The 23,837-nt window shown below is 37.2% G+C and overlaps 1 protein-coding gene across 1 annotated transcript; it reads right to left on the bottom strand.

Annotated features, from left to right (window-relative positions):
• Positions 1-392: 392 nt before the first annotated feature.
• On the bottom strand, positions 393-23,259 carry LOC104433236 (mediator of RNA polymerase II transcription subunit 23). The gene is made up of 21 exons (XM_010045919.3): positions 22,956-23,259; positions 22,815-22,858; positions 22,346-22,445; positions 21,240-22,220; positions 20,888-21,122; positions 16,048-16,265; positions 14,033-14,240; positions 12,279-12,550; positions 11,899-11,982; positions 11,703-11,797; positions 11,374-11,536; positions 10,998-11,243; positions 9,630-9,800; positions 9,348-9,461; positions 9,110-9,235; positions 7,533-7,681; positions 5,505-5,745; positions 4,656-5,427; positions 3,434-3,615; positions 1,361-1,464; positions 393-1,005 (listed from the first exon to the last, which is right to left on the bottom strand). The coding sequence occupies exons 1-21, from the start codon at positions 23,052-23,054 to the stop codon at positions 801-803; spliced, it is 4,809 nt and encodes a 1,602-aa protein (XP_010044221.2). The 5' UTR covers positions 23,055-23,259; the 3' UTR covers positions 393-800.
• Between the last annotated feature and the right edge of the window lie 578 nt (positions 23,260-23,837).

Here is a 23,837-nt window from a genome sequence, read left to right on the forward strand (position 1 = left end):
TTAAGCAATCCAAGAATTGACCAACAAATAATTCGACCGGTCCGATCCAGTTTACAAAGCACTCTAGTGACACTGTTTATCTCTTTACTCGATGAACTATATAATGTCCTTCAAACCACGCACGGTTTCATCTTCAGTCGTGATATTCCATGTGCGAAGTTGCGGTACTTAAATTTGACTACCGAAGAGAATTTTGGCATGTCCCAACGATCAATCTAAACAATGAATCCTATACAGAAATTCTGAATGAAAGGCCTCATCATCATCGGGAGATAGTAGTTATGACTTTTTGTTGGCATGTTGATGAATCGACATGTCACCATTGAAGTAAGCAGCCAATTAGACAGGGCAACATCCAAAACACACGCATACAGAGAGAAAGAGGAGGAGAATTTAGTAACATCCGAACTCCACTTGAAGATTTAATAACCAAGATTCGAGGTAATATCTAAAATTAGGAGGCTAGTAGAAAAGCAAGCCTCAACTACATTCAAGTTATTTGGCCAAAAATTAGGTCCCAACCACGTCACCCATCCATGTATCACAACATTGGGTATTTACAGATTTACAGAACAGATTTACAGAAGAGATTACCTGAGAGTATCCAGCGAACAGTGCAGACTATTCATGACGCCAAGGTCAGCACCAAGTAGACTTGCATATCTTCATGCTTCAGAAGCAGCGACTCTTTTGCTTTCAAATGCAAGCATGTATAAGAGGGAGAAACGGCCAAAATGAGGAGCCCCTTGTAATTTTATTGAGCAAACATATGAGGCTCCAGGTGTCGACTATAGATGCTTTCATTGTCCTGAATTTTGTGCAAGCTTCGGGTGGGTGGCGGCATAGATGGAAGTGTTTATGTCGGGTTTCAAGTGAGAAAAAAGGTGCTGCACGTCTGGTCTAAGTCTCTCGGATGTTTTACCAAGGAGAGCAAGTACCTCAGGTCTGGGCTTGCTGTTCGCCTGCACAGGTCCCCCCTGACCTTCATAATGGACGACATGATGGCTGGTAGAACAATTAAGAAGACATCCATTAGGTAGCAGATGCAACTCTCATTTCAGCATACATTTAATTAGAGGAGAAAAGATACTACTGCTTGCAATTCTGGTGAAAAGAGAAGTAAAAGATTTGTTATGGATAAGATTTTGAAACAAAGTTTGGGCTAAAATCATGAGTCTTCCTATATACAAAATTTATGATGATATGTCATACGCATGCAAAGAATTGTCAAATTCTAAACTGAGCACCTTTTGGGAAATGCTATAGAGTAATTAACTGAAGCACTTCTCCAAAACCTCATGCACCAAAAACATCTGTAATGTTCTGCCTGAATAACCATACAAAAGGAAAAACCACTTACAGAAAATCGATGAGATCCTTTATTTCTGATGCTTCAACGTGGTTTGAGGGTTGTGCGTTCTTCCCAAAGACATCCACCAATGTGGTTAACAACAATGTAAGTATCTGGAAGTGAGAAGAATAAGAAACAACTTAGTTTAATAAGTAGGTGCAAAATACCACATATCAAATTAATGACGTGCAGAAACAGTTGACAATCACAGATAATAGATTGATAGAGAATCATGAAAAATGACCATTTATACATAGAATACACCTTTAGGCTGCGTTTGACAGTCAGAATAAAATTTGGAATAGGATATGATTTATCCTATCTTACGTTTGGTGCTTGCTCAGGACAAAATGAAGTCGGATATAATGGGGATATAGGCCAGATAAAATTATCTCACGAGGAAAGTGGGATAAAAATGAATAAGATTTATAATGTCCATAATAGGAAAGTTATTGTTCTCAAATAACAAACTTATTAAATTAACAAAATTGAAGTTATACTTTTACCAAAAAAAAAAAAAAAAATTCAAGTTATATTTCAATTCTAATTTAAGAAATAAAAAATAAAAAATTATTTTTAAAATTTTAATCTTATATTAATTTACATATTCAACTTTAATTCTATCTTATAATATACATTCAATCTTTTAATTATTTATTATATTTATTACATATTTTAGGTATATTAGTACAGTTTACTATTTGATAAAATTTTATTAAAGAATGATGGAAGGCGAAAAAAGAAATAATAAAGAAAATAATTTAAAAAGATAGGAAAAATAAAATAAAAATAAAGTAGAGAATAGTGTCGCAAGAGATTTTTATCATCTCAGTTCATGAACTTTAGGTTCATTTATAATGATATGTCATTTATATCAAAAAAATGTACATGATATGATGTGAATATATCCGACCTTAATATTGCCATTCACTAAACAATTGATAGAATATAGGAAAATATCAGGATTTCATATACTATCCTATCAAGTCCTATCCTAATTAAAAATCCGAACGACCAAACGTAGCCATAGATTATTGTACACGGCAATTTAATGGACACATCAAAGTTCTACTGTTCATGTTCTCTCCCCTAGAGAAAAATAAAATGACTTCGAGAGTATCATACATTAACTGATAACACTTAATAAGTACACAGCTTTACATTCACTATTGCTGAAACACCATCTGCATTAAGTACTGTCGACAGAACGATGAGTTTTAAACAAACACTGATTACAATTACTTGAAAAATGCAGCATCCTGCTATAAGACTTTGGAAAGAACTCACTAGGGTTTGAAGAGGAGGAGGATAAAAGCGCAAGTAGGAATTTAAAGAAGATTATTCCAGTTATCAAGCATGCTCCTGAAAAAGTCTCCTTTGAAGCTCAGAGTACAGAGCATGATAAAGAAGATGGGAAGACAACTTCAAGGAACAAAAGCAATAAGTCAACTTATCCCATTGTCTTGCACATCAAACCAATTATAGGAATCAGGACATTTGTGTCATCAGAAAATGTTTCTTGTAATTAGTCATTTAACCTTAACATATAGGGATATGACCAAACTGGTATAGCTTTACACTAGACAAGCAAAAAACAAAAATATAAATGACAAAGTTGACAGCTGAAATAAAGAAATGACACAATAGAAGAAAACTCACTATCTGGGCTATAGACATCAACACGGTTAATTTTTTTTAAAACTTCAATCTTATGAAATTATCACTGCAAAAGGCATTCTATCTACTATAAGACCGCGTGAGAGAGGCTAGTGCTTTGTTACTCCACCCTCTACTCTTAAACGTGGCAAAAGGGAAGGATAGATTCTGTTTTATGTTTCCTGTCTAACCACTCAAACTTTGTGATTGTGAGATAACTTCATTTTCCTTCAAAACTTCCAACCTTTAAGAAGAAAAAGTTTAAAGATCCACGAACTTCTTACCCTGTTCAAGTTTTAATTCTGATTTTGTTTCTCAACTAATAAATAGTAAAGAAACATACTCGAATGAACACTGAGCTTCATTTCTCTGTCGCATTTTCCACAGAAGTATCCAAATAGAAGATAGAGGGATCACTTCCTTTACCTTGTTGAAAAGGGAGTGAGCATTGGCAAGTCTTGGAAGCAATGGACCCATTATACGAAATGCTATTCTCAACATTGCAACGGATGTAATTGGTCTGAGGTGTTTGATGATCGCTTGTGCCCCATCCAGCCATTCTTGCGGGAGATTACTAAAGAAGGAATGAAGCAGCGCAACTATGTTACCTGGATAGTGCATGAAAGGACAATTATCAGAATAGCAAACAAATGCAAGCTCATGCTCTGGACCATAACTCATGGACATCCTGGATTTGGAACTAAATAATAAAAGAAGATTCATTTGAACCATTAATATATAGAATCGACTAAGAATTCACTGAATCCACTTATCAGGGCCTTCTTTATTAGAACTAAACTTACTTATTCTAGGTTTCAGGATTTTTTTTCATTCAATATTGACACACGTGTAGAATACAAATCACACAAGCACACATACAGATCAGTACCATTATCCAGATATTTGTGATGGACATGGGTTGGGTTAATTATGATTTGAGAGTCCACAAAATAAAATTCAGGTAAATAACAGCAACACATCATGAATTTTTACGTGTCAGGCTGAGTATATGTAGACCGCACAACAAAATGAAGAGTCGTTTATTAAATTGCAACATCAAGGAAGACAGTAAGTTAAAATTGACCCAATGTTTTCAATGGAAAATCCCATGTAGAATCGTTACTAACCGGATAATCACAACCTCGCATGCTTAAGATGAAAATTAGTCCAGTGTAAAGAAAACCAAGAGCTCATAAGGACGATGATGCACACAAGGACATATTCCACTTATGGATTTATTACAATGACTTTTTTTTTTTTTTTTTGTTTACAACATATGATAATTGCACATGAAAATGGAGGTGAACAAAAATTTGGGTGGTAAATATTTGAAAATTTTGTAATTCTTGTATGTAGAGGAGGAAATTTTTTTATAAGTGGGCATTTCATTTTTTTTGCATTCTCCTCTCCCATCATGTTTTCCAAACATAGTATTAGGGTAATATAATCATATTACAGTTGCTTCTAACAAAAACCATGAAGAGGATTTTTAATGTAAGGCGAAGTTAAATTTTAAGCAAAGGTGGACTTGTTTGCTGAACACTATTTGAGGGCATGCATATGCAAAAAGTGTCCCTAAACTACTGCTGAGAATCTGACCCCAAAAAAAAGGAGCTACTGCTGAGAAGGTATAGTAATGTATGCATACCAATGGCAGTTGAGGTATTATCTTGTGCAGCCCAAGTTGGATCCAACAATGCATACCCAACAGCAGAGTCTAGTTCACCCAATGACCTCTTTATATCAGTCAGCCACCAACTCTCCTTAATTACGCGCGTAGCCTCCAAATAAAGTTGCGAGTGAAATTCAGTGGGAAGCTGAGCTAATAGAAGACCACAAGCTTGGATCAACAAGCAAGACAGTTGTTGACATGTATAAGCACTTCGCCAGACAAAGTTAGAGGTACTTAAACCAGAAACTGAAGGAGTAGATCTGCTGCCACTCAAGGAATCTGTGCTTCCACCTGAAGGTGAAGTTGGTAGGACTGAACCTTGTCCAACACCATTTGGAGCTCCATGCAGACAATTACTAGATTGAATTAGGGTAGGTTGGATGTTAACGACAATTTGAACTAGGGATGACACAATTTGAGATGCAGACACAGGAAGTGAAAGCAGCTCTATCACAGCAGTTTCCAGAACCAGCTGAGTGTGTGTGCCGGGATCTTGAATTTGATAAAATGCCTTTTGACCTTCTGAGGCACTCATTTGGCCAGGTTGGGCTGGCAAAGTTTTGTTATGTGGAGCTCGAGCTGAATTGTTTGAAGTATCCCCAACAGAAACAGATTTTGCGTCACTACTCAATGGAGGAATGACATGGTTGACCAGACCCATTAGCAGAGTAGCAAAATAATCCAGAGGTGGGCACATGACAGGATTTGAGGAACTAATGTGTTGTGGGAATGACTCAGAAAGTGGAATCTGGAAAAAAAATCAAGTCATCATGGTTGTAGAGACAGCAGCATTTCAAAGGATTAAGATATAAAGAGGATATTCACCTTGCTAAGATCAAGTACTTTCAGAATTCGGACAATGAGCTTCCCAGGAAGATGACCATAGAAATATGCGAGTATGTCACGAACAAATGTGAATCGAAAAGGGTGATAAGCTAGAAATGGAGAGTAAACAGCCAGGACTGCTTCAGCCTGATCCATGGCATCATTTTCAATCAGTCTGTAAACAATAAGGGGGATCACGGGAAGCAACCGGGCTGCAATATCATCAAAAAATGGGGGATACCTGCATCATCAAGCATCATTTGCCCAATTAACTAATAACAACATAAACTGTTAGACTACAGTCCACAGAAGCGTCCAGTAACAACTGGAAATTAAGCTCAATGACCATGCATCACTGTAATTCGGAACCATCACGAAGTATAGCTTACACTACTCTAAAAATTGCTGCAGTAAAAGTTAAAGCTGAATTAAATATATCCAATAACAGTTGGTGTACAGATGAAACCAGCTTCCAAGACTTCCTTGAAAAAGGAGTTCATGATGAAAGTTCTCAGTCCAAGTAAAACGAATGCAGCACAAGGCACAAAAATTTGATCATTCAGACTCTTACCACGAAGATCGTCTATATTGTCCCTACGATTAGTCCTATTCAATAATAAGAGGATATTGTCGATCCATGCGACAAGAGCTTCATTGCATGTGCATAGCCACAGGACTAACTTAATTGGAGATTTGGAGATTTGTAAGCCGAAGATCGAGAAAGCTCCAGAAACCCAGAATCCAACTATAAATGGTGAGATGAATTATGCCCTAAAAGCTTTCAGAAACCTATTTTTGGAGGACTCTAACAATTCAACTAGCAACTCTCACGTGAGCAAGAAACACTACTCTAAAGAAAAATAAGTGAGTATCTTCTCCTATAAATTAGTTATTTCTGCTCCTCCTTTTCCCTGTACAGAGAAAAAGTGAATATTGAATTGCCTTCTGTGACTGCGTGCCTTGAGAGGGACTACAATGGATTAGCTTGATTCAGTATAAAGACAATGCATATAGTTTCAAGGGTTCCGAGAAAGATTAAGATCTAGTACATAACAAACATGTAGACAGTGATAAATAGTAAGGAATCCATGAAACATAAATTTTCGTTTTATCTAATCCAGATTTCACCCTAGTGAATATCCAATTCAAGAGGAGACAACTTAGATTGATCTGATGTAAAAAGAAAAAAAAATAGTGATGCAATATGAATAAGCATCTTGAGGAAATGAAACTAAAATATAGTCACCAAGTCCCCGCGTTTTCAACTTAATGAACATAATGCAACAGATTGGCCAAATGCTAATCCAACCCATGTAAGTCCCTATATTGACAAAGGACTAGACAAACTGGTTTCATTCATTACTCAGACAGACAGGAAGAGTGAAAAAAGAGGTTTCCTTGCCAGCTTATTTACATGCTATGGAGGATTCCTGCATTGAAGATTTCAAACAGATTGAGACATTCACACAAGACATCCGTTCATTAACTAATTACTAGACTTTGACCACATAAAGAAAAGGTTTATACTTGAGAAAACCAGGGGTTGCCTATGATAAGAGAAAACCAGAGATTGCCTATGATAAGATCTATAATTATGAGGGACAGCAACTAATCACTTAATCCTTGTGTTAAAGAATTTAAAAACTGTAGCACTTAAAACCTACTTGTGTAAAGAGTATTTTAGATGCTTCTTTAGAAATCTCTTCTTGAACGCAAGCCTTTTAAGAAAAGGAAAACTGGAACTAAAATACACACTCCCACGTACTTTTTACAAATATTTTCTATTGAAACAAATGCACATGCTAGTTCTTAATCATACAGTGTAATAAGGGCAATTTTTAATTGTTGATCATCCAAAATTAACAAAATTGGGGTAAGTCAAATTTACTTTTAAACTTACAATTAACAGGAAATGGTTATTATCTAAAGATTAATGAAATACATTGCATCTCCATCTGAGATTAAAAGAGCAAATCCAAATTCTTCTGCACGTGCCATCAAAGAGGATGATAATGCCAGCAAGTTTACCTATCTTTCCACGAGAGATGATTCCCAAGCGCTTTTTGCAGTTCAACACGCTTAAAAGTTCCAGTGTAAGTCCAATGTTCCGGAGGTCCACGATTCAAAATATATTGTTTCACTCTTTGTTGAAGTTCTTGTCGGTCAAGAAGGCTGATCTGGAGCATAATGCTTGTTAATGCCATCGAAGTAAAATTCCTTTTTTGATAAATAAAGAATTTATTTATAGGGACAATTGTTCAAGTAGCTGGAAACTTAAAAGATAAAGCTACGTCGAAAGGATTGAAACGTGAGACCATAAACACTTGAAGTCCACTATACAAGCAGACCAGTGACTCTTCTTATTTCTCAAACATATCAGACACTATTTCTTATGACTTAAATGGGACCACCAGACTTTAATCAGCTTAGCAGCAAGTCAAACACATCATGGGATTGGTCAAGACTTTTTGGCCAGGCACCCAATGCTCAGCGTGGGCTAAATACAAAGTTGCAGTCTAGAAAAGAACAAATGATTAACCATCTTAGGGCCTACACTTGTTTTTCAGCTTGTGCCAAAATAGGCCACCTGAAGGACTGTCTTCAGAGCCAAGCTTTCCTCAAGCTTCCCCACTGAGAATGTCTACTTGGCAAGTTGTGACTATGTATCAGATGGTTCATTTTTCTAAATTATCACTTGTTTGAATCCAGGTTTTCTCCATGCCTTGACAGCACCAATGTATAAATACGACAACACAGTCTTCTAATCTTGACTTATCCGATGAGAAGCTTCTAGCTTTCACTTTTTAAAATCTTCAAATTATGATCGGTAACATTTAAGAATTTTTAAACTACAGTGGAAAAAGAAACAATGACCACTTCTCATGAAATAGAAGATTGCTGAGGCAAAAGCTAAGGCAGCTCTCTACTAAGCTAAGGGGAGATGTGTCAACGGAGTAAGAGGACAATAGGAAAGGTAGGTAATAATGAGGTGAGGAGAAGCATCAGAAGCTAAGCCAAATCAAAGATAGGAATAGATGTTTCTATTACAAGATGGTGAACCTCCCACTTATAACAGAAAAGAAGATTGACAATCGTCAAACAGCAAGGCATTTCAAATGGCTGAATCATCATGGTGAAAACATATAAAGCAACCAAACATTCCTTGAGAAAAAATAAACTACATGACAGACTCTTGCATAATGACAGTTGAAAGACATCATAATAAGATTACTTCTGACCTATAATTTTAACCATTAGGTATAACATCAGATGCAATTGATTGTAATACCATCAATACCATAACATCATCAACCATAGCCTTGTCATATCATTTAATTCCAAAAGAGCACCGCTGTGTTCACCCTCTGTACTAGAGCCCCAGCTACCTGATATATAAGGGAAAACTTTTTATCTTATGTTATCATAAGACAAATTAATGACATGCCCCCTTGAAACTGTTGATTTAAAGACCACGCTAGCAAGAAGGGAAAAGAACCAGATTTGATTGGGGAGCAGAGGAAGCAATATAGCAGACCAAATATCATCTGATAAGTGGACATAAGCAATTGCAACGAAAAGTACAAATATAAGATTTAGAAAATTACCACAATGCGTAAGGCATGGGGGTCATCATCACGGTCAATAAGTGCCAGTAGTAGTATGTCCAAAGGAAGCAACTCATGGGTCCAAATGAGAAATGCAAGGTTGGTACTTGTTTTAAATAAGAGGTCCTGAAAAGGAAGAGCTGCACATGGATCAAAATGGATGCCTACATTTTACAAGTAGAGAGAGAGAGAGAGTTCTTATGCACTTGAAATCTCTAGAAAGTTCAAATTAAAAGACCTGCATGGAATGCCCATGTTGAAGTTCCATCTGAATTTGATGAAGAAGAACATCCACCATGGTGTAGATATTAGCAGTCACTTCCTCAGGAGAGAACTCCCTCAACACACGCACCTTTTATCCAGAACACATATATGTAGGTTATAGAGAGAGATTGAAGGAGTACTTATTATTATCGAAATAAACTAGGCCAAAAACCTATTCTGCAATTAAGGAAACATGCAACTAATTAATCAGCACCACATGGCAACATGCAAAGTGCTGTAAGGCTTGCCGTAATACCAGATTTGTAGTGTTAATGTTTTCAGGATGCCCATGCATCAGAATCCACGCTCCAGCACATAAATATTGACGATGCTGAGGAAAACTATGGCTAGTATAGGTTGTCACATAATTAGGTTCTCCAGATGGCGAAAGAAGCTGGGTGCATTGGTTTATGACTGTTGTCTCTGCCTGGGGAAAAAAAAAGGAACAAAGTTAAAGCAAACCCTGAAATTTGAAAACTAGTAATGACCATAGTGCAAATGAAGAGTTTAACCCTATTCTGAGATATAATCTACAACACTGATAGCTAAAAACTAAGTATGTCCGAAAGCCTCTCATGCACAATTTTCAGGACTTTCCCGAACTTATATTGCACTGTACATGAGTAAAACAGGGACCTAGTAGAATAAGAGAACTAATATGTCCAATAACTGGCCTGTTAAATGAAAAGCTAAAGCATGTCTCCCACATTTAAGCTTTACCAAGAGGACATTTAAATACATGAACAAGATACACATGTTGGCTGTATAGGTTAATTTAGCTTGTAAAACAATCATTGCAAAGAAAGTCTTAATTGATTCCATTTTTGACCCATATGCTAGTTTTGAGATTATTAAAGTATCATATATCACTTGTCCACGGGTTTAGATGATCCTCATACTCAAGTGATCCCTCCACCAAATGGCTTAAGCTTTTGGGTTAGACTTTCTAACATCTAGGTTATTCCCCAAGTGTGTTACGCATGTGAGCCTCCTCATTTGCAGATTCCATATGTCGTTCTTAGCCTGGTTTAAACGTGAGAGAGTGTTAAAGTATCCTGAATCACTCGTCTATGGGATTTAGATGAGTCTCGTATTCGTGTAATCTCCTTCCACCCAATAACTTAAGCTTTTGAGACTTTCCAACAAAAATTAGCAATATGACAAACATCACGTTGACAGAATTTCTTTTTCAAGATATCATGAATTCAAACCGACCCTCCCAAAACACATGCGAACCTATATCTTAGCTCATCCATAGACTGCAAACTATACTAAAATTCTAAGATGTAGAATCAGATCCAAAGGCAACCATTTTGTCGGCTAAATACAAGCACACTGAATGATCCCTGAACAATATAACACTCGGAAACAGTAGAATCATATGCCACGAGACCCCTCATGCCTAAGGCAAGAACTGGTGATAGAAATGGGGTGTGGAAAACATACAAGGGAACAAAAGAATTTTATAGTCAAAAGGTAGTAAAATCCTGTGAAAGTCCTCCATATAGTGCAAGGAACGAATGATACTAGACAAAAATGCAATATTATTTCAAATAATTATGGCTAGGAAAAGTAGAGATAACAAAGATCTGAAGTTAAAAGGGTTTTAAGTTCTATGATGAACCTGCTGCCATGCTTGAATGACAAGGCCCTTCTTATCAATTCGCCCTGCCAAGGCATCGCGAAGCACAGAAGGGAAATAGCGTAGTGTCTTTTCCGACCATGTATGTTGACTAGTTGCTAGTATTTGTTCTAGCATCGTTTGAACATATAGAAGGTGATCAGCATCAGCAACACCACGAGTTTTAATGAGTATTGCTAGGGTAATGACCGTCATTCTATTCAGAGTTTCAGTAAATTCAGTTGGACCCTGCCAAAAGAAATATTGGTAATAAATTAGATAAAAAAAAATCTTTGGCATTTGAGATCATGGGAGTAACTGGCAAGAAAAGATAACACACCAGATAATTAGTTCCACGTTCACCTAATATTTTACTCACCTTCCCTTCCCTTTTCACCGAAAAGAAATCTCTCAGTGAAAAAATTACATTCATGCATAAGTTCTCAGTCAATCTAAATACACGATGATCCCCACGCTTCCCTTTGAGAGCAGCAATAATTTTCGTGACATCATACATCAAAGCTTTGGTTTTCCCTTGGTATCTGAAAAGAAAGTTTGATCCAATGACTATGGAGAAAGATTGAGATTGATCAAGAATTGGAGCCCAGAAGTTTCAACACTGAACGATCATCAAAAGGAATAACTAGAGTTAAGCACACCGTAAATACTATGGAAACATAAGATATTCTATGGACCAATCAGAATTACCTGTAGAGAGGAAGTAAGCGATAGTTCAAAATCTCAAATAGCAAAATTGTAACTCCGGGCTTACTCAACAAGGCCGGATTTCTCTGAGCCAATTGCTGCAGAAAATGGGACATAGTCATGTCACCTCAACTAGGTAGAACTTTGCATTACGGATTAGGCATACTTATTACTTAGACTGGGTGAAAGAAGTGCCTACACTGATGTGAGAGCGAAATGATGAGTGAGGGGCAGTGAGCAGCAGTCTGGTATATGTTTCCACCATAGCAATACTAGGCACAACCTGCATTCAGAAAAGAATATATGATATTGACAAAACAATGGTGCATGAATTATCAACATTTATGAATTATCAACATTTACTGGCATATTATCATCTTGGATTTAGATTCGATGCCTGCTGCTTCACACTAGGGCATTGCAAAGCATAACCATAGATTAAACAGAAAAAAAGGATAGAGCTGTACAAAGTGGCAATAGATGATATCATGCCAATTAAGCTGAAGATGAGCAATGATGGAGCAGCAAAAGTCAAATCCACAAGAATTGTAGAAAGGACAAAGCTCCATTAATGGATACCTGGTTGGAAAATAAAGTCTCCTCCATCTGAAACGCCAATTTTAAACATAGGTTCATTGAGAACCCAGAGATTAGGGTCATTGGTATTGGGCTTACTTCCCTCATTACCCTCTCATTTGGCATATTAGAACCTGGTAATAATTCCGTAACTCCAGCAGAGGATAACCAGTTCATCACTGCGTCATAAACTGGTTGAGCCATGGTGTAAGAAACAACCCAAAACATCCCTATTGATCTCTCATCCATATTCATGTAGTCCATCATGCGATCTCCTGAAAAAGAAGCTCAACAAGCTGTAGAAAATCTGCTCAATATGCATGGATTGAAACTTCATAAACATGTCTGAGACAACAGGTTTAAGCAATTGGTGCAGTCCAAATAAACTTTGCTATTAGCATCCACATGGACATTGTGATAGCCTAAAACTAGGCTAACCATAAGAGACAGAGATAAATACGGCCACATGGTTGAGGATAGCATTCACTTCCTTTGAGGTGAAAAAAGAATACAGAAGGTTGATTGATTTTCTCTGTTAATATGTGATTTAAATTACAGCATTCTCGCTCATGAGTTTGTGTGCAAGCACATGCATCAGGTCTGTGAGCTCGTATTATTCATACACGTAAGTTGTAGGGTGGCACATCTGATGCATTCATTAAATGCACATGACAATTGTGACAATTAATTGACGCAGCCAAGAGCATAAGTTGTCAGAGTTATGTCAACTGAAGAGTTCAAAGGTGATTTTCAAAAAGCAGCTCAAGGTACTTCTTGGGTCATCATTCCTTCTTTCCTATTTAACGGTTTGCTAAGCTTTATAGTTTGAAATTGCATGAAGCAAAACCAGAACATGGACCCATATTGGCAAATACTTCATATCTATTTTCAAATATGTGATGGTTAAATTTAGGTTTTCCTTTCTAAATTATCATACATGTCTTGATTCTCGGTTTACATTAGTTTGATGCTCAGAGGCGGTCTCCGATTTAATCCTGCATGATTTTATATCCCATTCAACATATCTCTTTCCTGCTACCTTGATGGCAACCAAAACCTCTATTTCATCAATATAATTTTACCTCCAGAAAGTTGCCTTACTCAGAATCTGTGATCAGCATGGAAGCTAGCTGAAGTGCATTTGTGTTAAATGGAATCTCGGCCTCTAGTGGCATCATTGCTTATAATTAAACTGTAGAGGGTGATCAAGTAAAAGAATACTAACACAAGGTGCAGGTAATTATTGAAGATTAAGTGAGAGGATGTTAAGTGTAAATTCTGGAAAGTGATGGTGCAGAGTGTAAAAACACCAATGAAGAAAGATGTTTCAGAAAGGAATAAGGTTTTTAAAAAGACTAATTCAGTAAAGGAACGTCTCCTGGGTGGAGGAATATAGGCATTTGCAGCTTCTATTTTAAGGTAACATGAAATCTCCTTTTACCTGGCCTGCCATTCCTACTAAATTTTCCTGAGAAGTACAATCCTACTTAAATTAGAAGCCATCAAATTTGCTAGGCACATTATAATGGCACATCAAATTTTCTAGGCACATTATATGTCTTTTTTCTCTGTGTCCAAGCTTATAGTCCATGTTTTTCTATGCTTTTCTAGAAGCCAATGAACATTTGTTAGCCAATGGAAAGAATGGCTTAAGTGAGAAGTCGACAATAATGGAACAGTAGATAGAATTCACTAGTAATAGGTATGTCTATACCATCAAACGACTACACTCTAACAAGGCTATTCATAAGCAGTACCTTTGCCCACTTGCCTCCACCATTCTTCTATCTGCTTTCCTTTCTGAAGCTGCTCATTATTCAAATATTCCCTCGTTGCTGTATTCAGTGACCAAATTCGTAAAGTCTGACAACTGCCAATAAAATCAAGTAGGATACTTTGAGGATTATTAGGATCTGAGCCTCTGTCTTCTCGATGAAATGACAAAATCTTCTTGATTGTCTCCACCTAGCAGGGGGCAAAGCACGAGTTACGTAATGATTCAACATTCTGAACTTCAAGAGTAAAAGATATTAAACAATTGAAGAATATGTGAATTAATCTGCAAAAGCCATCTAAATTGCAAGAAACTTCACATCATATCAAGGCTAATTACTGTATGTGAGAAGTGGAGATTTGTCCTTCTAATCCATGGTCTACTAAAACCCTGTTTATCAATCAAACCCTTCACCAGGTAGTACAAGGAAGCCTAATATCATATAAAAGGACCTGATTGCTGGAGAATCACAAGTGCTATAAGCATAGGCAAGTTACTCTATAAGAGTTATAACCTCTTGAAACCCTGTAGACAATTATGATCAAGATGTTGCCTCCTCATCATAAGGCAAATTTTGAAAGCATGGAATTAACTAAATGCTCCTCAGTAAGGGAGGTTTATGCATGTGATCCAAATTGCAAGAAACCACATCTCATATCAAGGCTAATTACTGTAAGTGAGAAGTGGACGTTTGTCCTTTTAATCCATGGTCTACTAAAACCTTGTTCATCAATCAAACCCTTCACCGGCTAGTACAAGGAAGCCTAATATCATCTAAAAGGACCTGATTGCTGGAGAATCACAAGTGTTATAAGCATAGGCAAGTTACTCTATAAGAGTTAAAACCTCTGGAAACCCTGTACACAATTATGATCAAGATTTTGTCTCCTCATCCTAAGGCAAAGTTTGGAAGCATGGAATTAATTAAGTGCTCCTCAGTAAGCGAGGTTTATGCATGTGATCTATATCTGTCCTATGCAAGGTTTATGCGTCTGTTCTATGAGAAATTTTGCCACCAGCAATTTAACCAAGTCATATTTAGTATTAAAGCCCAGCCACCTGAACAAAAATTTTATGGCCCTTTTCCATTGGGCCCCCTCCTCATTCTAACATAACACCTTTTCATTTTATTCTATAAAGGAAATATTATTCACCAGACTGTTGTTTTTATCTTTCAATGTCAAAACTTTCACACATCTACATTTAGCCAAATAAAAGTTAAGTCCAGTCTTCCACATTGTACACTCCACTATAATTCATCTAGAATTTCCATGCTCACAAAAATCACCTATTCTAGCAGCATTCTACATACTCTTCACAAAATTATATTTGCAGCTCATTATATTCAGCATTTCCTCTCTTTCTCGAGTTTATCACTACTATCATCATTATGCAAGTTCACTTTCTTCTGTTTTAAACCTTCGTCGTCACATTGAGTTACAGGTCCTTGAGAACAAGCGCATAATAGATGAAGAGCAGAACACATTATTCAAGAGCATATTAGGTGAATTGAGTAGATGCGTCCTGCAAAATGTGTGTTACAAACACGTAAAAAAATTTATTAATAACTTGGACAGCTGAATTACAGCAGGAATGTATTTTGAAGAAAGAACCAAAAATACCACAAATAAATTATCATGTTCATTAAAAGTCAAATAAACTGGATGATCAACAAACAACATCTGTTCTGAAGCTTGAGTCAGATGTCAAGTGAGACCAAAAAATGCTTTGACCACCAAACCAACTTTGTGACTGTTATCAGCTGAGTCACTGTATAAGGAGAGGATTAAGGAATGGGGTCCTAATTCATCATGTAACTTATCTCTCTGTTTTCTAAGACATGTTCCGACAACATGATATGAAATAACTCACACGCAACAGCAAAAGTAACCCTGTTGAGCATATATTGATTAGAAACAAGACTGTATGGCCAAAAAAAAGAACAGGAAAAAAACTGAGAAATAGTGATCCAAAACCAATTGATAGTTTAAAACCAACCTTTCTAGAATCTGAATTCAAAGCATTTCCCACGAGCTCGACTCGAATAATTTCAGCAAATAGCCAAGTCACATGATTTGTACGAAGAATATGTTGATCGGCTTCTGTAAGTCGCACAAATAGTTTGTCCACAAAATCAACAAAATCGATACACCCACTCTTCATTAGGAAAAAGAAGATATCTGAAAAGATGAGCCACTCTGACCAGCAATTTATCTCTGCAAAAAATTATGCTTGTTGTGAGTCCATTCCAAATCTCCAGCAGTCTATGAATGACTAGATTTTAATCATTTTTTACCAGCATTACAAGTCCAGGCATGTAGAAAAATAAACATAACACTGGCAGAATGATAAGGAAATCTGAAGTATGAGATCAATTTCGGTCACAACAAATAAAAAGCACAACTTTGAAGAATCTAATTTTAGCAGCAAACCAAAAGAGCATGGCCAAAAGTTATCTTTCCCTCCATGATTACTCCCATATTTGATAGAAAACCACCTTATTTTATTACAGAGAAGTCTTCATTATCAAATGAGTTACAGCATAGATATCATATATAGGGTACACGATATCTCTTATATTCACAGGCTTCTTAATCTTCCCAGGGTCTTGACCAGGTGACCAGCTTTCCCGTCTATTCTGGTCAAGGAAGTTGTTAGTACATCAGCATTTTTTTTTTAAGTAAAGAGAAATTCACTATAAGACACCAAAGGGAAGCCAACCTATGTACAAAAAGAGCTCATGTCCAGAAAGAGCTCAAAACCAATACGGGGATCTCATTTACAAGACAAGGTATCCATAATGTCGAGTGAAGCATCTACATCCAAGAACATATCCCCACTATACCAAAGATGTAGAACTTTAAGCCAATTTAAGATCTTGAATAGAGGACTCTTGCCACTCAAAAGTTCTCTCATTCCACTCTATGAACCAAAAATAAAACAGAGGAGCTAAATTCTCTTTATATTCATTTGGTATCGCTCCACCAATTAAGCTTAAGATTTTGGGTTGGACTTTCTAACATGATATCAAAGCCAGTTATCCCTTACGCGAAGGTGTGTGGTAAAAAAATTCCACGTGCAGCTCATAATCCGAATGTGAGAGGAGGTGTTGAAATATTGTTCCACATCACTTGACAATGAACCCTAAATGCTTTTTATATTCATGTGGTATCCCTTCACCTATCGGCTTAAGCTTTTGGATTGGACTTTCTAACAAGGTTTGACAGGGTTTCTCCTCTCTGTTTGAAAAGGAAGCATCTACTGGTTAACACAACTCCTCTTTTTTCAGATTGTCCAAAGTAAGGATGTGCCTGCAAGAAGTTTCCCAACCAAATAAAACAACCTACGTGGACCTTGGATTTCCAAATAGATATCCAGGAAGTCAATCCATCACCAACCATCATCTTCTCCTTTAAAAAACCATGAAAGGATTTAACAAAAAAGTTACTACTTTTGACAGATTTCCACATCAGTATATAATTAGAAAAGGGGGTAATATAAGAGTCCAACGCCTCGTCAAAAAAGTTACTAAAGGTTCCAACTCGCAATCTTGCCTAAGAAAAATCAATATGCTAAGAAGTCACTTCAAAGTTCAAAAATTAACAATCCTCCACAAAAACCTCTATAAATGTCCCTAGAGATACAAAAGAGGTCAAGAAACCAATTTTTTAGTAGCATGTTTCCATGCCAAACGTCACTACAAGTATAAGTTCTACTCTCCTCACCAACTTTAATGAAGGTGTAAAGGTCATCCTGGCCTCTCTAATCCACCTCCATGTTCCAAAACCATGCAATGATCCTCTATACTTGGTAATCAAAACCATTTTATGTTGGAAGCGTGCTATTGAAATCCAATACCTTCACCTGCGGAGATCACCAAGAGAGACCTAAGTCCCAGGTCGCCAACATATCCAGTTGGACTATCAATTTGGATCCACCATCACTCAAAAAATTAAATCAATGAGGTATAGGCCTACTTGGATATATTACCCACTTCACATCACACCAATTCTCCGATCTCACACATGTATTTCAACAATCTCCCCTCCACATATGAGCTGGTCGTTAGGTCTACTACCCTTTAATTTAAGTATTTTAATGAGTTATGAGCCAACTAGAATATATTCATGACATACAAATTCTCCGATGTGAGACTTTTCTAACACAACTCATACGTGCATCTCAACAATCTCCCAATCACGTGTGAGCTTAGTGTTAGGTCTGCTTTGCCTTAATTCAAGTATACATTTGCATCAACTTGTCTCAACTTAAATTTCTAACGCGCACCTTCATATTAAGGTCTCTTTCGCCATACCAAACTATGAAGGCTGCCTATAAACTACGTTTGTCACAACATTATTTCCTTGAGATATTCAAGAAACATGAGATTGTGCCACCAATCAATCATCAACTCCGATACTTGTAATCAATCATCAACTCCGATACTTGTTGGGAGCGTGCAGATGAAATCCAATATCTTCAATAGAGCAGATCGCCACGAAAAAGACCAAGTTCAACCCCATCAGCATATCCAGTTGAACCCACATTCACTCGAAAGCTTAAACCAATGAGTTATGGGTCAAATATAATATATTAACTGCTTTACACTATACTAATTCTTCAATGTGCAAGTTTTCTAACACAATCACACGCATCTCAACATGTTATCCCCCAAACACAAGTTCATCTCAACATGTTATCCAAGCCATACTGCACAACCACAATCTCCTCTAGAGGTGATCATGTACAACATTAAACACCATAACCATTTGCCAGCTAGAGCCTCATTAAAAAGCAACAAACATTTAACTCCCAAGATCCCCTCTATCAAAATGTTTCTATTGCCTGCCACTTGACCAAATGGAATTTAATTCTATCAAAAACACATTCTACAATCCCCCAATTTCCTTGCTCAGTTGCTATAAGTTATACTACTAAAAATATAAAGCCCGTTTGACATAATTGTGGCTAAAGTGTAGCTATATCGATTAATGATTGTGTTGTGAAGTGGTGCAACCTGTATATTTGACAAAACATGTTCTAAAGCTATCTTAAAACCTAGGATAGAGAAATTCTTAAAAACTGTTCTAAGCCATTATGTCTTTGGAGATGCTGCAGCTGTCAGGTGTTTGCCAAAAACTTTATAAAAAGTTACAGTGCATCTTTTCACAGCTGAAGTTATTGCAGGAAAGTTTTTCCAAACAACCTCTATTGTTGTTCGTAAAGGTCCTAAACCAGCAATTAAATAGTTCAAACATTGCATCAGCACGACATGCTTCATTATGACTAATTAAATAAGTTATTTAAGTATCAAAAAAAAAAAAAAAATTCAGCAGCAAGACTGGTTTTTTGGCTTAAAAGGAGTTGACTAGGTAAAAGTCAAGAGCACAACTTCACTAGCCAAATAAAGGAATTGATGCAAACAACCAAAAAGTGCAATTGCCCAGATAGAATGGCAGCTTAGAATAAGCAGCCTCGTCCAAATGATGGCTAAACAAATACCAAACTAAGTCTCAGGTACTTAACTGTTCCAACAGTTCCCATTTGAATCCGATCATAGTGACTTTAAGGTGGTCTTCCATCATTTTGAGAAAGTAGTATTTGGCCTGCTTGGCATAAGAAATTTCTTTGTTTCACCATACAAACTCTTCTTGGGTTCTTTATGTGCTCAAGCTTTTTTTTTTTTTTTATGATTAATTTGACCTCCGATCATAAGTCCTGGCAATTTCATAAATATGATTATCTTCATGATGGGCTTATCAGTTTTGCATCTCCTACCTACTTGATTACCTTTCTTTAAGCTAGAGAAGTATATGTTATCTCCAATTATCAAGAACCAATCGAGACCTTGATTTATTGTTTTAGATAGCAAATTAAATCCTAAACTTCACAGCCATTGATTGATTCTTAGTCGCTCCCCATTTTTTTCCATTAAAGTACAAATGAGTAAATGCAAAGCCCAATAATAAACCCTTGATCTAACGTTATCTTCAACATTGATGACCACCACACGAAGAATTTCCTATTTGATCAGTGCAACAAACAAAGATGGAAATATCTCCATGCTTAACTGGATAGACCTTATATTCAAAGCATGCAATTTTGCAAATCATCAGTTTTAGAACTAATATGTTTTTTTTTTTTTTTTTTTTTTTTTGGTAAGGATTAGAACTAATATGTTTCCTTCTCCAAAACTGTAAAGCACAATTCTCCTTAATAGTGCAAGAACATATCTAGAATTCCTAACGTAATCTACATTTAATTTAGGGAAAATGATACATATGCTACGAGAAATGTAGCCCAATGTGCAATGTCCTTCTTGGAATGTGGTCATTGAACTATCCATAAATGTTCGATGTAGTCCTTTGTTTGCACAAACAACAAATCAGGCGTTATTTGATGACATGAATCATTATATGCTGAATTGGACTTTAAAAATGATGAGTCAACATCATCTTTTTATCCATCTACTTTTAAAGAGCAAAACATTTAGGCATTAATATGTTCATCATCTAATGATGTGGATTACTATATCCTTGAGATAAATATCATACTTAATTAATTCACGTATAACTATTTTTTGTTGTTCAACCTTCAAACTTAACAGATTCAAAGCCACCTTAGCAAAACTTGAGTTAACGAAAGAACAACATAAACCATTTTTATATAATCTAAGGAGTCGATTGAACATTATTAATAGTTTAGGGACCACATTGAACATATAAAAAGTCCAAGGGCAATATTGCACATTGGAACAAAATTCATGGACCATTTGTGTTGTTTTCCCTTTAATTTTGAGGAAAACTCCAACTACATCTGTGAAGATAGAACACCTTGCCTGAATTTGTCAACTTCAATAGCTCGATAATCCTATCAATTGTTGCCTCGCATATCATTTCAGAGGTAAAAACAGCACCAGGAGTTGGTGGTTGTACTGAAGGTCTATAGCAAGGAGCCACCAAAAGCACACGCTTCCACCAATCAGGCGATGGAGTAGTCCTAATAGCATGTCTTATACATCGCAATGCTCTTTCCCAATCCAAACTTCCCCGTACAATTGATGTTGCTAGTTCCTGAAAAATATGATTAGTAAATAAAATCTATCAAAAATCTCCTTTAAATTAGAAGATGTGTCTTTATCTTGTAGAGGAGAATGCCCCTTTTTACAAAATTTAGGAGTAGCCAATCACCTCTCCATTTAGTGGTTCTCCAAGCACACTTGGATATGTGATCGGGGAATACCGTAAGTTTCCAACTGCTTCACCAGACACATTAGGAGTAGTGAGGGTTAGTATCCTTTGAGTTCCAAATGTAGGACAATGAAGGTGCTGATCTAACATCTGCATGTGCATTGCCATCATATCCCTCCGCCTATGGATCTCCAAGATAAGGGTGAATAAGGCCTCATCATCCGGTATGTTCTCTATGAACTGCAAGCCACTGCGTAGCAATTCATAAAAGGGCACTCGACATTTGTCCTCCTCAACCAATAGCCAAATCACATCCAAACAACTGTGTAGCCATTCTATCAGTGCCTTGTCAGGTCTCCAGGACTTGATGACATTGGATTCATCCATTCCATGTTGTCTTTGATCCCAATTAACAAGCCAATTAAGCATATGTGAGAATATGTCTGAGTGAGTCACCGGTTTTAAATTAAAGTCAAGACCTATCAAGATAATCTTGCAGCATAGCTGACGTAGGCTGCTCACACCACTGTCTCTTACAGATGAACCAGTTCTCACTGCGGCATGTTGACCAGAGAAGGAGATATCGGATGATTTTACCGGTGACATTGTCGCACCAGATGATGGTTCAATTGTTGACTGACCAGGAGAACCAATGACATGAACCGATGACAATGGAGATGCAGGATTGGAAGGCTGAAAGTTCGAATTGGGGATTGCGCCTGATGATGCTACCCTTTCAGACTGTGATAAGCTTGTTGCTGATACTACAGGCATAGACTGGCTCCCCTGACCCACTAAAAGTTCAGTTGACGAAACTGAAGAAAGAAGAGAAGGCAGAAATGTGTCCCAGTTAATGTAACCAATACCACACAAGCTCCGTAGAGCAAAGAGAAGAAACTCTGCCCGTGGTGCATGATTTCTGCACAGTCCAACCAAAGATATAATTACAGATTCTGTCATGGATCGCAGTTGATCTTGGTCCTGAAATGCACAGCACACACATTAAGCTCGCATCTGCTAGTTACATAAAATTATATAGGTAGAGAGGGAGATTTAGGAAAAAATGCAAAAGGAAGATGTATTTGCAATAGGATTTATTAACCTACAGCAAACTGGTTTTGAAGTTGCTGGAAGTCCACAATGAACTGGTCATTCTGAGGAGGAAGGTCCCTGTTAAAAGCCACGACACGCTTCTGCGCCTTATTCCTGCAGGTGATTTAGATGCAAATTGAAGCAGAATTAACCCCCGAAGGAAGCAAACCACCAAAGATTCCTCATTGCATCCGACGCACAGCCCAACAATACCCAGAAGTCGAACTCTGATTCAAACAACAAACACACCGAAATTTCCCTTCCCAACTTTGGACAGCAAAATCACCTTCTCATCTTAGACCTAGGGCACAAGGGGTGGGCGCAAAAACCATCTAATTCACCTAACAACGAAAGGACCATTTTCAGTTGGACCGGAAACTTAATCAATTGCTCCACAATCGTACTCCTATACACTTAACAGACACAAGCGACAACACAGAGCCAATCCACGGGCTTCACGCATTCCGAGTTTCGAGCCCTTACGGGGGTTCGCGGACGGAGTCGTCGGCTCGGTGGCGGCTGTTCCTCTGCGAAACACGAGCGAAGTCAGACACTTGCGAACGACTAGAGTCGAAACACGCAAAAGCCGAAGGAGGATTGTTTCGGGGAGAGAGAGAGTTTTACTCCTAAGTAGAGGTTGAAGAGATCGTTGATGGCGGCGCGAGACGGATGGACCTGGTAGGCCCGCGAGGCCGAGCTCGATCGCTGCGGCGGCTGATCCATCTTCCCTCCCCGGCGATCACGTTCGCTGCGCGGCGCGGCGGCGGGGCGGGGGTGCGAAGAAGCGACGGAGCTCCTACGATTCTTCTCGGCGGACCATTTCGATGGCGGGGGGAAGGGGGAGTTTCGGAGCTGCGTGGGTTTCCGTTGGCTTTCTTCTTCTCCTTCTTCTTCTCCCTCTTCTTCCCTCTGGAGCTGCGAGGAGAATTTTGCCCCTAAAGCGTGTTTTTTTTTTTTTTTTTTTTTCCGTTGGCTTTATTAGTTGCTTACAAAGCCAAAAAGGGGAAAAGATAAAAGATAAAAACTCAAAAACTATTGAAGGAAATGTCAAATTGTCAATCATACTGTTCTTACTATCATTAACAAAAATCCCTATATTAAGTCATTGCTATGTGAATCTTAAAATAACGAAACTTATTTCTGAAATTGAACTAAATTCCAAAATTCAGCTTTGTACGATCAAATTTTAAAATTTATAAAAGTCACGCAATTAAGTTTTCAAGACAAGTGAGAATATTAACATTTTTTATTGTTTTGTGTTTCATGTTAAACATTTTTAGAAGACTTGGAGTTAACATGGTGCCAAATAGGTGTTAGATAGGCCCTTCTTAAAATTGTTTAATCAAGTCCTCAAACATCTTTTTTGGCTTAGTGTGTTTCTTGAAAAATATATATTTAGTTCAAGGTGATATTCTATAAGAACTATTATAAATTAATGTGAATTACGGATTTATCATCCTACTTGGCTATTTTTTAGTAAGTTAAGAGAGAATAATTTTGAGAACA

Source organism: Eucalyptus grandis, chromosome 2, assembly GCF_016545825.1.
Source record: "Eucalyptus grandis isolate ANBG69807.140 chromosome 2, ASM1654582v1, whole genome shotgun sequence".
NCBI lineage: Eukaryota > Viridiplantae > Streptophyta > Magnoliopsida > Myrtales > Myrtaceae > Eucalyptus > Eucalyptus grandis.

Excerpts from the sequence above, each read along its gene's own strand:
- LOC104433236 (XM_010045919.3), bottom strand. The coding sequence starts at position 23,054 with ATGGATCAGCCGCCGCAGCGATCGAGCTCGGCCTCGCGGGCCTACCAG. Across the intron at positions 9,462-9,629 it reads ACATTAACACTACAAATCTG|GTGCGTGTGTTGAGGGAGTT; the intron begins GTATTACGGCAA and ends TCTGGATAAAAG. Across the intron at positions 1,465-3,433 it reads CTCACTCCCTTTTCAACAAG|ATACTTACATTGTTGTTAAC; the intron begins GTAAAGGAAGTG and ends TCTCACTTCCAG.